Source organism: Cynocephalus volans, chromosome 11 (genome assembly GCF_027409185.1).
Source record: "Cynocephalus volans isolate mCynVol1 chromosome 11, mCynVol1.pri, whole genome shotgun sequence".
Lineage (NCBI taxonomy): Eukaryota > Metazoa > Chordata > Mammalia > Dermoptera > Cynocephalidae > Cynocephalus > Cynocephalus volans.
The window spans coordinates 60,474,409-60,488,605 of NC_084470.1; the positions used below are offsets into that span (position 1 = coordinate 60,474,409).

At 56.9% G+C, this 14,197-nt stretch overlaps 1 protein-coding gene across 6 annotated transcripts in view; it reads right to left on the reverse strand.

The window, feature by feature from the left end:
• Positions 1–14,197, reverse strand: part of CACNA2D2 (calcium voltage-gated channel auxiliary subunit alpha2delta 2) — a 132,527-nt gene that overhangs the window by 15,180 nt on the left and 103,150 nt on the right. For 5 of the 6 annotated variants that reach the window (XM_063115461.1, XM_063115460.1, XM_063115459.1 and 2 more), the window contains 9 exons: positions 9,052–9,096; positions 5,567–5,708; positions 2,458–2,589; positions 2,209–2,266; positions 1,445–1,495; positions 1,203–1,302; positions 909–1,067; positions 605–712; positions 431–509 (listed from right to left, as the gene is read on the reverse strand). In XM_063115461.1, coding sequence (XP_062971531.1) covers positions 431–509; positions 605–712; positions 909–1,067; positions 1,203–1,302; positions 1,445–1,495; positions 2,209–2,266; positions 2,458–2,589; positions 5,567–5,708; positions 9,052–9,096 — 874 coding nt within the window. The remainder of the gene's footprint in view (positions 1–430; positions 510–604; positions 713–908; positions 1,068–1,202; positions 1,303–1,444; positions 1,496–2,208; positions 2,267–2,457; positions 2,590–5,566; positions 5,709–9,051; positions 9,097–14,197) is intronic. The other variant, XM_063115462.1, reaches the window with a different exon arrangement.

Sequence of the window (14,197 nt, forward strand, 5' to 3'; positions counted from 1 at the left end):
GTCAGCAATGGGGCTGAAGCTATGGAGGGGAACAAATGTAGGAGTATAAGGAAGCAGAGCAGGGGCAGGGATGGGGTGCAGGGAGGAGCCTGAGGCTGCAGTCCCTCACTCTAGCACGACAGTGACATTCAGAGTCCACCCAGCAGCCAGGTTCAAGTGCACGGCAAGATGGATGATTAGCAGACACAGGAGCAGACAAGCTGGGAGATGGATGTACAATGGACGGACAGACAAATGGGCATAAAGATGCTCAGTCAGATGGACAGGTTACAGCCACCAGATAGAGCGACAGTCACATGTTTGGAAAGATGAACAGACAGTGGGTGAACAAACAGCTGGACATATGGTGAACAGCTGGACAACAAACCCAACAGACAGCAGGATATGGCAGGCAGGGAGGCCCCCTGGCAGTGACGTCCAGGCAGGGTACCTTTGTTGGCACAGGCCATCCACTGTAGGGGTGTGACATCATAGTTATGTTGTCCCACGGAGAAAGTGAATACGCGCACCTGTGGGGGCTTGAGGTTATTGCCACGACCACCAGAGGCTACCTCCCCTATACCAGGCCCAGATCAGGGCAGCCCCCGCCTGGGCTGAGCCTCACCGTCCGGTTGGGCCAATTGTACTTCTCAAAGACGTCCTGCACGCGGTCCTCGCCGCCATCCGTGAACATCATGATCATCTTATTGCAGTTGGCCCGAGTGATGTTGGACTGGGCAGGGTAAGCATGGAGTCAGACAGTTCTCAGCCATTCCCTGGTCCAGGGGCAGCGCTTCCCTCCCCCTGGTGGGCCTGGCCAAACTGCCTGCTTTGTGCTAACAAGGCCATCCATCTTGATTTCCCTGGTGTCACTGAGCCTGGGCCCTCACCCGCCCCTGGCCACCCGTTTGTCCACCCACAGGGCTCACATTCTGCAGCTGGTCAAAGGCATACTCAAAGCCGGCCTTGTAGCCCGTGGTGCCCTTGGCCACCATGCCCTGCACAGCTTCCTTGAACACCTTCTTGTTACGCACATTGGCCTGCACCAGGTGTGTGAAGCATGACACAGGCTGTGCCTTCTCGTTGAACTGCAGAGACAGTGGGGTGGTGAGTGGCCTCAGGCTAGCTGGGGCAGGCAATTGTTTCACAGAGCTGGTGGTGGTCACAGGAGTGGGGCAGGTGAGGTGACCCATTCCCTGCCTGCCTGCTGCCTTGGCACTCACCGAGGCCACGTTGACATAGTCATCATCAGAGAGCGTGTCCAGCATCTCACAGACGGACGTCTTCATCAGCTTCAGGGTCAGGCCGCTCACGCTGCCGCTCCTGGAGAGGTCAGACAGGGGCCATGGAGGTGCCAGGCAGGCCTCAGGTGTCCTCTGCCCTTCCCCCATGCTGTTCCCAGGCAGCAGAGTGGACCCGTTGCCCCACCCCAGCCTCAGCCCACCTGCCATCATTGCTCACTCACACGTCCACGATGATGACCATGTCCTTGGGCGATGAGGCCCCCTGGATATACCTGCCCATGAGAAGCCTCATTAGGGCCCACTGGGACTTTGTGGGCCCTTCCTTCCTTCACCCACACATTGATTTGACATGTGTCTATTAAGCATCCACTGCAGAGGCCAGGCAGGGCTCTAGGCACTGAGGATACTACTTTAATAAAACAGACACAGTTCCTGCCTGTGACACGAGTGATCTGGTCCTCAGCAAGTGAACGGCCCCAAGGGGGGGGGGGGCGGTTAGCAGGTGATCCAGAGAGCGGCAAGAGGAATGCTGCCTGGCTTTAGTGGCTTGTTGTGTCCCATGCCCCAGGTTGAGGCTCCAAGGGCAGAGGCTAGCTGTGTGTGGGATGGAGCAGGTGGCAGGAAAGGAAAGTCATGGGATACTGAGAGAGGGGTGGAGCAAAGGGTAGGGGTGTCTAGGGCTCAGATGGGTGGGGCAGGGGCTGGCAAACTCTGCAGAGGCTACATCCACCCTTGGGAGCCCCGACTGGTCCAATTTCTCAGTCCCGAGAGGGTGGGGGTACCAGGCAGTGGACAGGGGGCAGAGGCAGCTGGGAGGCCTGCCTGGGTGATGGGATCCATTTTCCAGTGGCAACGATGTGTGAAATGAAAATTGGATAGAGCTGGCTGCGCCCTGCTCAGGGGCCTGGATATCAGGAGGGAGGCGAGCAGGCAGGAGAGGCGGGGAGCTGAGGGGGTATCCCTGCCTAGCTCCTCCTTTGCTCACCAGGGTCTCCTTCGGACGTCATACAGGTCAATCTTCTTGGGGGCTCGCCAAGGGGTGGCTGTAGGAGGACAGAAAGTGAGGGGGACTGGCAGAAAAGGGCCTGATCCAGGTAGTCAGGCCTTGCGGGAGTGGCTGAGCCACCACAGCCTCCAGGGTGGCTATCCCACCTCCCACACCCCAGGATGGGTGGGTTGGGAGATGGAGGAAGGTGGGGTGCTGGGTGGCCAGGGAACATGGGCTGGCACCCACCTGGATAGTAGCGGGTGACTCCTGTGGCGCTGCCAAAGACCTGCCACAGCAGCGTGGGGTCTTGCCTGCGGTTCTCCATAAACACATTTTCCAGGGCCTCCGTCCAGTTGAGCTCATTGAGGATGACAGTGGCTGCAGGCAAAGCAGGAGGCTGGGACGGTGAGTGCTTGGGCTGTCCCCTGCTGTACCCACCACTGTGACACTCAGAATGCCTCACCTGCTCTCTCCTTCATTTCCCAGCTGTGGCCGTACCAGCTCTGCCAGGAAACCTTCCTGGCCCTCACCCCCACCCCCCAAGTTGTTGAAGGAACAGCTCAGCCTACCCTTCAGCCAGGCCCCACATGAGTAGGCAGGGTAGCTGTGGCCTGTGGCCCTGGAGAGGGACCCCCCAGGTGGCAGGGAGCTGTGAGCTGGGACCCCCATTCAGCATGCTGCCTGGAGCTTGTGGCTGGTCCCCTGGGAGCTCACCCACTCAGCATGCACTCCAGGCCACAGCCACAAGAAAGCAATTAAGGGCCCGTTGATGGGGCTGGAATTATTCAGCTATTAAGGTACCTGATAAGCTGGAAGCCACTCAGCCCCATGATTAATCAACTCGGGCCAAGAACAGGCAGGGGCGGGGGTGGGGGCTCTTGGAGGGGCAGGGGAGGTGCCATGATCCTGCTGCAACATAGGCAGGTGCACTTGCACACACACAGGCTGTACCCCGCAACAGGTATACCTGCATCTAACCTCTGTGTTTCTAGCCAGATGTGTGATCTACTTGATCCCAAACCCACCTTCCCAGTAATCTGACCACTGCCATAGTCACAGGGCACACGTGCTCACACCTAGATACCACTGTGCACCTACAAGAGGACACTGGCCGGTCCTGCTCTCACAACCCCCTATCATCAGTTACCCTCACCCTCACTTGCCCCCAACCCCTGTAGTTGCACATGTGTGATCCCCTGGCCAGACCTATCTCTACACACATTCACAGAGCAAGGCTCCTCTCAGATGAATGGACACCATCCTGAGGACCCTTCAACCCGGACAGAGACCCAGGATGGCTTGTGCAGTACTCCACGCTCCCCCCAATCTGCCCAATGTGTGTGTGTGCACACGTTTTCATGTGTGTGGTGCACTCATCCCTGGAGACTCAGGAAGAACAGAACAGCAGGAGTGGGACCCCTGCTTTTGCCAGGCCCTATACCTCACCTCTACCCTAGGGACTGTCATTTGTTCCCTCCAGGTGCCTCCCCTTCCTTCCTTCCCAGGTGGAGCCCTGCCACTGCAATCCTTATCAAAGACCCACCCCCAGAGAGGACCAGAGACACTTTCCAAAGGCTCTGCTCTTCTCTTCAGAGCAGACAGGTTGTGATTTACAATCACTCAACCCGTTGCTGGGCACTCCCCTCTGCTCTCTCCCTCCAAGGGGTGGGGCCTCTGAGATGGCTGCTGCCTCCCCTCCCGCTCTGCCCTCAGGCCCTTCTCTCTGTCCCTGTGTTTTCCCTTAACTGACCAGAATGTGAAAACAAAACACATTTCTAGCATTGGCTCTGCCTATTGAACAGTATGTTATGGTCCTGTTCCTAATTTAGAAATTTAGTGAGTTGAACAATTTCTATTTTTCTCTTTAAGGAAAAAGTAAAGTCAAGCCCTCAAATGTTTCACACAGAACTGTCTGCCCTGGGAGAGTCTGCCTGGCAAATTCCAACCCTCACCGGGCCTCAGTTTTCCCATCTGTGCAATAAGAGGCTTCAAGCAGATAGTCCTGGAATCCCATCTGGCTGCCAGCAATGGGGTGTCCCTGGCTCAGGTCAAGAGCCAACAGAAGATCCCTGCTCTGGGTAGCTGTCTCTGCAGGTATCTGTGGCCACAGGCACACACATGCATTCACTGCAAGACACACTTGTGCAAACACCCCTGGCCCCCCACCTGGCAAGGGCCTGCTATTCAGCCCCACGTGCACATACCCGTACCCATGTGCACACACTCTCAGATCATGCTGAGTTGGGAAACAGGGACCATGCCCCCTCAGGCAGGCGATTACAGATTTAATTAAAAGTGACACAGTAAATAAAAAACATATAAAATGTAATTTGTGTGGGTAGCGAGGAGTGACTGGGGAGGGCGGTGTGGCTCCTGTTTTAATTAGTGTGCCTGCCTGTGATAGTGCCCCTCGACTGGCTCAGGCAGGTGGCCTGTGGGCTGCCTGTGGAGGACTGGGGGTGACATTCTCCCCCACCCCCTCCAGAAGCTGCACAGAAGGCCTAGCTGAACCTGAGGGCGAAGGGGGCTTCCCTGAGGACTCTGGGGGATTCCCTGCATTCTGGGGCTTATGCAGTGGCTCTGAGGTCTTTGCCTCAAGACCCGTAGCCCAGTGGGCCCCTTAGATTCCGAGGCTACCCTGAAGGTGCTCACAGAATAGTGTCAAAACCAACAGGACCCAGTGCCTTAAATCCTGCTGCTGGAGCTCCCTATCCAGTGTTTGACTCTCGACCTCTTCCTCTTACACCTCCTAAGATCTTCAGGAAGTTCCTCCTGTCTGACTCAAACCCTTCTAGCTGGTTTCTCCATTGTGCAAAGCTGCCCTGTCCTTGGAGCTTAGAATCTCAGCCATCCTCTTCCCAGTCCTCAGCTCCTGGCTGCTCTGGGCTTGAAACTACCTCCCCAACCCCTTGGCTCTGTGCCAAGGAGAAGGAGGGTGGTGTAAGGGGGTTGGTATCTGTGACTGAGGAGCAGCTCCCTGTCCCCCTGGTCCCTGTGTCCACTTGCTGTGTGGTAGCTTCTCAAGCACTCCTACATGGGACCAGGAAATGGGGGAGGGTGGGGAGGAGCTGCTTCAGGAACAGGTGGGGACTTAGCCCAGCACGGCGTGTGTATGCATTCACGTGGGCACGTGTGTACACATGGGCAGGAGGGTTAGTGTGAGGCTCTGCCTGTGAGCGGCTTGATGCCCGCATGTGGGTGAGTCTGAGAGGTAAGCAAGTGTGACTTCGGGTGTAGACAACGGGAGGTAGGTGGCACTGGCCCTCCATCCCCAGGAGTCCTGGGAGTGCCCAGGCAGTGGGCCTTGCCCCCACGGTGGCTGGAGAGGGCTGTCCTGATCATTCCGCACACTTACAGCCTTTGTAGATGTCCGTGGGGATCTGCACAGCTGTGTATGAATAGTTGACCTTGTTCTTGAAGTTTGGGTCATCGATGAAGTCCAGTCTTAGGGTGCCGGCCTTGGACCCCCTTTCCACATCCTCACTCTCAGGGTCGTCCTGCGGAAAGGGGCCCCCCAGCAGTGTCAGGACTGTAAAATGGTGAGTTGGGTAGAACAGGCCTGCAGCTAGGGGCAGGCAGGGCCAGAGTCCAGGAGACAGGGACATCTCAAAGACAGAGACTATTGCAGTCAGAAACAGAGAGAGATGGAGAGAGAGAGGGACAGATGGACACAGGGTACGGACCCCTCACTCAGGAGGCCTGTGACTCCCACATGACCCTGCCCACCCCATCCACCATCCCCACATTTGCTAAACCCAAATTCTAAAACCAAAACCAAAGCAACTCCCTTCCCACATCCTTGAAAACCAACAGTGAAGGAGGCAAATCTTGGAGCCGGTAAGGAGCAGCTGCAGACTTCTGCTTACAAGGATGTGCCTTTTGCTATCACAGGGGGGCCTTGGCAGCCCTGCCTAGGAGCTCTGCACCCACACACCCCCATTGGGCCCCGCCTATCCCCTGCACAGAGTTCCTTTTACACCAGGGACAGGGCCTTAGCTCCATTTGGGGTGGGGCACCACTCCCTGCAGCAAGTCAGTTCTATGGTTAGCTGGGGGCAGACCTCAGGAGAGCTGGGCTGGGCTGGGGGCTAGCACTGAGACCTGGTGACCTTCAGAGGGAGGGTCTGCAACGCCTGCTAGCAGCAGGATTGTAAGGGCCCCTGTTGATTTTCTAAAATGAGCCATAGCTGCCTGACAGGTGCCAATTACAGAATCTCTCTGCTGGGCAGGCTGGGCATGCGCCGTGCGCCCCCGCCCACCACCACAGGCTGGCAGAAGTGGGTCTGCGACTACAGTGTTGATGCCGCAGCCAAGGGGGTGGGGGCAGGCTCGGGTGCAGGTGTGCCAGCAGGGAGGGAAGATGGTGGTAGAGAGTGAGGGGGAAGAGAGAGAAAAGCCAGACTGAGGAGGCAACAGAGAGATGGAAACTGAGGCAGGGTAGGGAGCAGAGCTGGGGGGCTTCATGCCTTGGTGGGAGGGAGCATGAGCAGCTGAATTCTCCACATGCCCCCTCATTACTCCCCAAGACCCCTGTGACCACCCTTAGCCCAGGCTCAGCTCATTTCCTCTCCCTGTGAGTCTCATGTAACACTGACCCTGCTGCTAATTGTGTCCTGGGCATGTCCCTCCCCTCATGTTCCTGCCTCTAGGTGTCTGCCTAGGTTGTGTCTAGTCTGAGAAAAGGGTGACTGCACCTCTCCACCAGCCAGATGTGCTCTCCATACCCCAGGGCCACGCAGCGAACACCCTTTTCATACCATCAAGGGTGGATTTTGTACAGCAAAATCCAAGCTGTCTGCTGCCCTGCCATTACACCTCACCTGGTGTCCCAGCCCTCTTCCCCCACACTCCCAGTGCACACTAGGAGGACCCTCAGAAGCCCCTGGGTGCTGGGTAAAGCCAGGGAAGGCAGCTGCTGAGCATCGAGGCCAGAGCGGGGAGCCAGCCGCCTGTGAGGCCTGCGCCACTCACGTTCCGCTCACAGGAGGGGGAGGCGCGGGAGAAGAAAGCCCCCGAAATGTCAGCGGCAGATGAAGGGCGCTGGAAAATTTAATCTCCCAACTTTCCCAACTAATGTGACATTTGGATTCTGTTCTGATAAGCTATCAGCTGGCGAACTTTTTCCTTCTTTCTCTTTCCCCCACCCCCACCTTCTGGCTGGTAATTTAAAAGTAAATGGTCTAGAAAGATCTCTAACTGTACCTCTGGCAAAGATTAAAAAAACAAAACAACACAGCAAGCAGGGGAGTCGGCAAATGACTGCGTGTTGTTATTTATACCAGTGCCTGGCTGGGCCAGGCTGGCTTTGGGCCTAACTGATCCTAGCCCAGCCTAGCCCCAGGGCGAATCTCCCTGTTGGGTAGTCCCTGGCCCCCAGCATATGTCCAAGGGGCTGGGAGCAGGGAGTCCGTGATTTAGAGTCAGGAGTGGGGGTCCTGGATACACTGAGGGCTACTGGGAGCAGGGAGTTCACAGTATCCTGGTAGGTGGCTGGGCACCAGGCTGGCCAAGGAGCCCCTCAGTGCCACCCTGAGCCCAGAGGCTTTGTGTGGTAGGCGACTACAGTCTCTTGGTTTATATTTAATGCACTGATTGCTAAAATCGCAGCCCGCTGCTGAGGGGGTAAGGAATTAGATTCAGGGTCTAATTAAAGGTTTGCTCTTCATTTGAATTTCAGATTCCAGCTTTAATTTTAGCAACTTCTCTGGGAGCCACAGAGCTCAGCCAAGGGGAAGCGCACCTGCTTGAGCCCACCCCTCCCTTGGGGCCCTCTGCCCTCCCTAAAGATCTCTCAGGCCAGCCTGGCCCCTGGCCCCTGCACAAGGATCCATTCTGGCCTTCCTACTTCCTGGTGTCATTGGGTACCTCCTGCTTGTGCCAGGAAACCCCCCAAACTCATAGGCCTGGGAGAGGAAGACTGGATCTTGGGGCTTCTGCACCAGCCAGCACAGGTGGGACCTTAGAGACTGCATAGCAGTGACACCTCTTTAGGGGACAGTCGAGTCTAACTACTTTTGCCTTGAAGACAGGCAGAGGGACTTGGGCCTTGACAAGTTCAGTAAGCACTTTCTACTCCAAGTGCCCTACATGCTCAGACACTCTTGTCTTCTCTGTAGCCACCTCCTCCCAAGTGATTGTACATCTTTCATGTGAGTCCTCTGGTGACAGGGACCTCACTACCTCACAGGGCAGACCAAGCAGACTTGAGCCGGTCAGTGATATGGAGGTGGAAGAGCAGTGTGGCTCTGGGCTCTCTCTACTACCACTTTTGAGGTGGGTGACCCCAGCTTAGCTGCGCCTCATCCGAAGAATAGGCACAGGAACTGGGCTGCCTCTGAGGCTGGGAAGAAACTGACTAAACTCAGGGCCAAGCACTGATCATGGGGCCAGGCTGTGGGGTGCTCAGTACAGGGAAAGGAGCCTGTGTTGACCTAGAAATGCAGCTGCACGTCACTGTGTCCTGTTCCCACCTGCTCACCTCCAGGAAGCCCTCCCCAGCTGCTCCCTCTCTCCCTTACTCTTATTGCCCTCAGAGAGACCCTCTTGATGCCATGCTGGGACCTGTACTGCCCTGTGAGGGAAGGTCCAAGTGCCTCACCACCCTGCCCAGGGAGGGGGGCCAGGACACAGTGACCACAGAGATATAGCCCTGGAGGGGTCAGGACCTCTAGGGAGTTGTGGGATGTGGAGGGTGGGGCCTGTGTCACCATGACTCTGCAGGGTTGAGCTGAGACTGCTGGGCACTGAGTGCTAACACCCATTTTACAGCTGAGGTCAACAAATGGATGTGGCTCTGGCAGCTTCCCCCATCCCCCTCCCCCGCATAGGTGGGGACACTCACCAGCTCAGCATCAGCCTTGGAGTCATAGTACATGATGTCTTCCTCCTAGTAGGAAAAGAGACGTCTCAGCATTTGCACCTCAGGGTCCCCTGAGATGCAGCCAGGACCCCCAGCCCCAAGGCCTGGGAAGCCCCCTCAGATTCCTCTGGGGCAGAGACTGTCCCCTCCCCCCATCTGGAGCTGTCCTCCTGGAGGTGCAGGATGAGTCTGTGCTGGAAATGTCCCACGACCACCCCAGCCAGGCCAGGCTCAGGAGGATGTAGTACCGGTACTGGGGTCAGGGACCAGGGCCCTTGCACTGCAGCCTTGCTGGGAGGCAGGGTCAGAGCCAGCCTGGCTGGAGAGATGCCAGCTGAGGCACCACCGGGGAGTGAGGAAGATGGGAAAACAGAGCTGAGTCTGGGCAAGAGTGAAATAATGACTCGACGCCGCATCTTCCAATTCCTTCTATTAAAAAGCCTGCTCATTATGGGCATGTACTTATTAATTATCTGTGATTTGTTGTGAAATGCAAGGGGGTTTACACAACAGGAACGGGAGAAAACAGAGCCCAGCCCGCGCGCCTGTCCCCCGCCCTGCCTGTCTGCGCCCACCGCCTGGGTTCTTGGCCATCTGCACGTCATAATCACCGGCCGCCCCGGGGACCCGTAACACAAACGGGCTAATTTCATGTTTAATGATCTTTAATCAGAACCGAGTGTGGCTGCCAGAGGCTGCCAGAAGGTGAGCCTGGTGTCAGCAAGTGCCACCCGCTCAGGAGGGGCTACCCCACTCTGCCCCTGTGGGCTCTAAAGCCAGGACTCCAGACAGGGCCACTGTCCAAGTTCCCCTCCCCAGGTGCTCCTCAGCCCCGTTCCTGTTCCATATAGCAAAAACCTGCAGCGTGGTCCCGTGGTCCCGGCAGTCCTTCCCTCCCTCGGGGCCTGTTTCTTTGCAGTTTGCAAATGGGAGCAGTGACCCACGTTGCTCCTGAGGGCCAGGCTGTAAAGCAGCAAGCACAGGGCCTGCACTCACTCCAGGAGGGGCGGAAAACACCTTGGCCACCACATTCCCAAGGCCTGGCTGGGGCCCACTTGCTGTCCCAAAGGCTGGACTATTCCCTCTCTGAGCCTCAGGCTCCTCATGGCTCCAGGGAAGGGCTTGGCCTTGGTGACTGCCTGGGTGCTGGGTCTGTGGTCACAGTTTGAGGTAGTCAGTACTAGGGATTGCTGCAGGGAGCAGTCCTTGGCTGTCTCCCACCACGAGCCTGGGGAGTGTAGACCACTGGCTGGACATATGGGCTTAGTACAAGCCTTCTGGAACACTGACTGCATGCCTAGCACTGTGTGTGGGCAAGATCACAACCTCCGGAGGAATGTAAGACCAAAGAGGACTTGTTAGTTTCTGGAATCTGAGGCATCTGCTGCTTCCTCCCGACAGCCCTGACTCCATCATACAGATGACATAGGGCAGGGATAAGGAAGGCTTCACATCCTGGCTCCAACCTGCCCTCCCAACTCACCTCCGCCTTTGCCCACACCCACCACCCACCCACCAGTCCTGAAAGACTGGAGCCCAAGTGGGCTGGGGTGGGGGCTGGACAGGCCCTGGCTCCAGGGTGCTTGGCCCTTCCCTGCAGCCGCTCCGACTGAGGCGCATAATGAAAGCTGACACGACATCAAACACAATAAGGAGTTTCGGTTGATGAAGATCATTCCGAACACACAAACCCATTAAACTGAGGGGGAAAAATATCAATTCAACACACTCTCCAGTGAAAAGAAAATGTGATTTGTTATCTAAAAGGGGGTTATAGACATGGTTCTGATGCTCTTTCCCTCTGTAATGAAAACAGGCGGGCCTGGCAGGAGGACTGCAGATTACAACCTGGAGCCTCTCTCACCAACTTTTTAGGCAGACCTTCTGCAAGGACGGGAAAGGGCATGGGTAGGGACCCATCACTCTCAGGCCTTCAGGAGCCCTGGACTCCCCACACAGGCTGTGGCTGGGTCCTGCCTGCAACTGGGTCATCCCTGGGAAACCCTGGCATTCACTTGGGCCACCTCTTCAGGGGCTGCCATGGCTTCATTTCTCTATTTGTCCTGCTGTTTCACAGTCTCAGTGGAACATCAGATATTGGTGGCCTCAGGGACACAGGGGAACATGTCATACAGGAGGATTCCCAGCTCCCTGAAGACTACAGGTGAGATTCAGTAATCTGTATGCTTTCTCTGCCCCCAGGGCTTGGCTGTCTGTGGGCAGGACTCCTCCCTGCCTCTCCTGCCTTGAGGAAGGCCATGCCATGCCCCTTCCTTGGTAGAGAGGAGCATGGGATAGTGGCAGACAAAGTCACACATTTGAAAATACATCACAAACATAAACGGAGCTGTGATTCCATGCTTGATGTGATGTGGAGCTGGGGGTGTGGCAGGATGGGGCTAGTAAGGTCAGGGTGGGAGGGCTCCTGGGAAGGCCTCTGTGTCTGCTTTGGCCTGCACAGTGCCCGAATATCTACCATTAGTGACCCACCTCCTGGGTTAAATAACAGGAGGCAGTACCATCTGGTGACTGAGTGTAGGGGCCTTGGCAAAGGGTCCTGGGTTCAAATTCTGACCTGGACATCTGGGAACTCTGGGATCCTGAGCAGAGAGTGAAGACAGGCTGAGCCTCAAAGGCCCCAGCCTACAGGCTTGTCCCAGGGGCCCCATGAGGACTTCCAGGTGTCACTGCCATCTCACCAATGAGGCAAGGGTGCCTAGTTAAATCATGCGGCTTCAGTGAGGCTTCACTTCGGGGTCTTGATTTCCCACTTGTAAAACCAGGATGGTGATGCTTGCTCTGAGGGTGGGAGGAAGACAGAGAGCTGGGACTCCCCTGGGGGTAGGGCCAACTCTACCCACAGATGAATCCCCCTCCTGTTTGTAGCTCCACAGCCCACAGGAGAGGCTGAGTGTGGAACAGACCCCCCTGGGTGGGGTGAAATGGGTTTCCTTAATATCTGAGGTCCCCAGTCCTGACACCCCTCTTTGTTACCTGATATTTAGGGGCCATTTTGCTCAAACTGTGCAGGGGGTGGGGTGGGAAAACACCCCCTTTGAGCCCGCACACATGCCCCCCACCATGTGCATTTGTGTGCATAGGTGACAGGTGAGGGGGCAGGGGGAATCCACATGGCCAATGTATCGATGACACATACACTCTCCTTAGTAGGAGCCAAGACCAAGAGAGGGCACAAGGGGTGTTGGCAGTTGGAGAACAGAGTGAGGAAGTGTGCACGGGATGAGCATGGGGAATAGCAGTTGCCATCCACGTTTGGAGTCCTGGAAGGCGGCTGCCAAGGCCTGGCCAGACATGACTGTCGCCTCTGCCAGCTGCCTGTGCAGGGCCCAGGCCAGCCACCGGCTGCAACAGTGAGGATGCTTAGCCTTCCTGCCCTGGCCCACTGCCAGCTCAGCTCAGCCAAGAGGACTGTTTTCTGAGAGAGCCATCCGTTGCTAGCTTGGCAGAGAGGCAGGCAGTGGCCCTATGGCTGGGTCAGACCCTTAGGCCAGGGAGGCCACCTGTCCTGTCCAGCCGGCTCTTTCTGCCTGGCCCAGGCTTCATGGCCCTCCCTCTAGTTTCCCTAGGCAGAGCTACCTCCTCCATCAGACTTTCTAGGGCAGGGCTGTGTCTTTCCCATCAGACTCACCAGGGTAGGACTATTTCCTCCATTAGACTCCCAGGGCATGGTTTTGTCTCCTGTAAGCCCTAGTGTTGGCACTGAGGCCCTGGGGCCAATGGCCTCTCCTCCCTCCTCCACCTATGCCCTGGCCCAGCTCCTCCCTAGTGGTGGTTTAGGTGGCATGCAAAGCTGGCATAGTGTGGTGCTGGCACCAGGTTACAGTCCGGCAGGTGGCCTATCTTCATCTACCCTAAGTGTTATGGGCACCAGAGCACCTGCTGCCTGTCTGCGGGGGCCATGAGAAGAGCTACCTGCTAATCAGGGCCATAGTTTCCCTGGTGCCCAAGGGTCTGGGCTGGCTAGGGCTGTGGCTACAGGTTCCCTGCCCCTGCCATGGCCAAATGTGTGGGATCACAGCCTGGGACTAGGAAGGGGTATGGTGGCAGTTTACATCCAGACATTATCCCCTTGATCTCTTGTCCCAGCTCTGACTCTGCAGACTCCAGGATCCCCCAAGTCCCTGGGCTGGTGTCAGTGGGGGTTGTGCATGTGTGGATGTGGGTACACCATTGTCCGTTCCTCAGAGGTCTGCATGTGATGTCGAACATGGAGGGCCACAACCTACAGATTGTGCAGTGGGTTCCAGTCTGACCCCCTGGGCCAAGCATTTCCTCTGTGCTCAGAACTGCTGGGTGCCATCCTCCCCACCTCAGAGGTAAAAAGACTGCTCTTGGTCACTCTGTCAACAGGGTACTCAGCTAGGCACATGGACAGGTGGCGCACAGTGCTAAGTCAGACCCGACTGCTTCTGGCCTGGAGGAGCCGTGAGTGGGGCAGATGGATAAGCCCATGGGACACTGGCCTGGGGCAACTTGCAATGGGAACCGTGTGAGACGGAGGCACCAAACATGGGCACTGTGGGCAGTGGGGGCCAATCCTAGGATTGGGGACAAAAAAGGGAGTCTTAGGCAGATATTTGGAGAGAGAGGCTTTGTCCTTCTGAAGGAGGGGATAAGGGTATTCCTGGGAAAAGGCCCAGCTTGGGTAAAGGGCCTGAGTTCATGGCTGGGATTTTGGCACATGCCAGGTGCCTCTTCTCAGTGCTGGGAAGGAACATGGCTCCTTGTCTGTCACCTCCTGAAGGTCATTGGGAAGGACATGGTTTCAGGTGGTTTAGGTGGTGGACAAAACACCATCCCTTCTCCAGGCTCATGTCCCTGTACCCCCTGGCATAAACAGCCCCGCCTGCATCTGCTGTTGCCAGCTCCCCCCGGCAGCCCAGGCAGAGCTGGTGGTGTGTCAGCTAATGGGCCCACCATTAGCACTAATGCCTTTCAGCCTGGCAGCTGCGGGGCGCAGCAGTGCTTCCTGGGAAGAGTGGTGACCCTGCAGCCAAGAAGGGGCGGGTGACCACAGCCCCACCCTATCTAAGATGCCAGTGGGACAGACAGGCAGGCACATTGGTGGGCTGGGGGGGAGGGCAGTGAGCATTGGGCAAACAAGGCT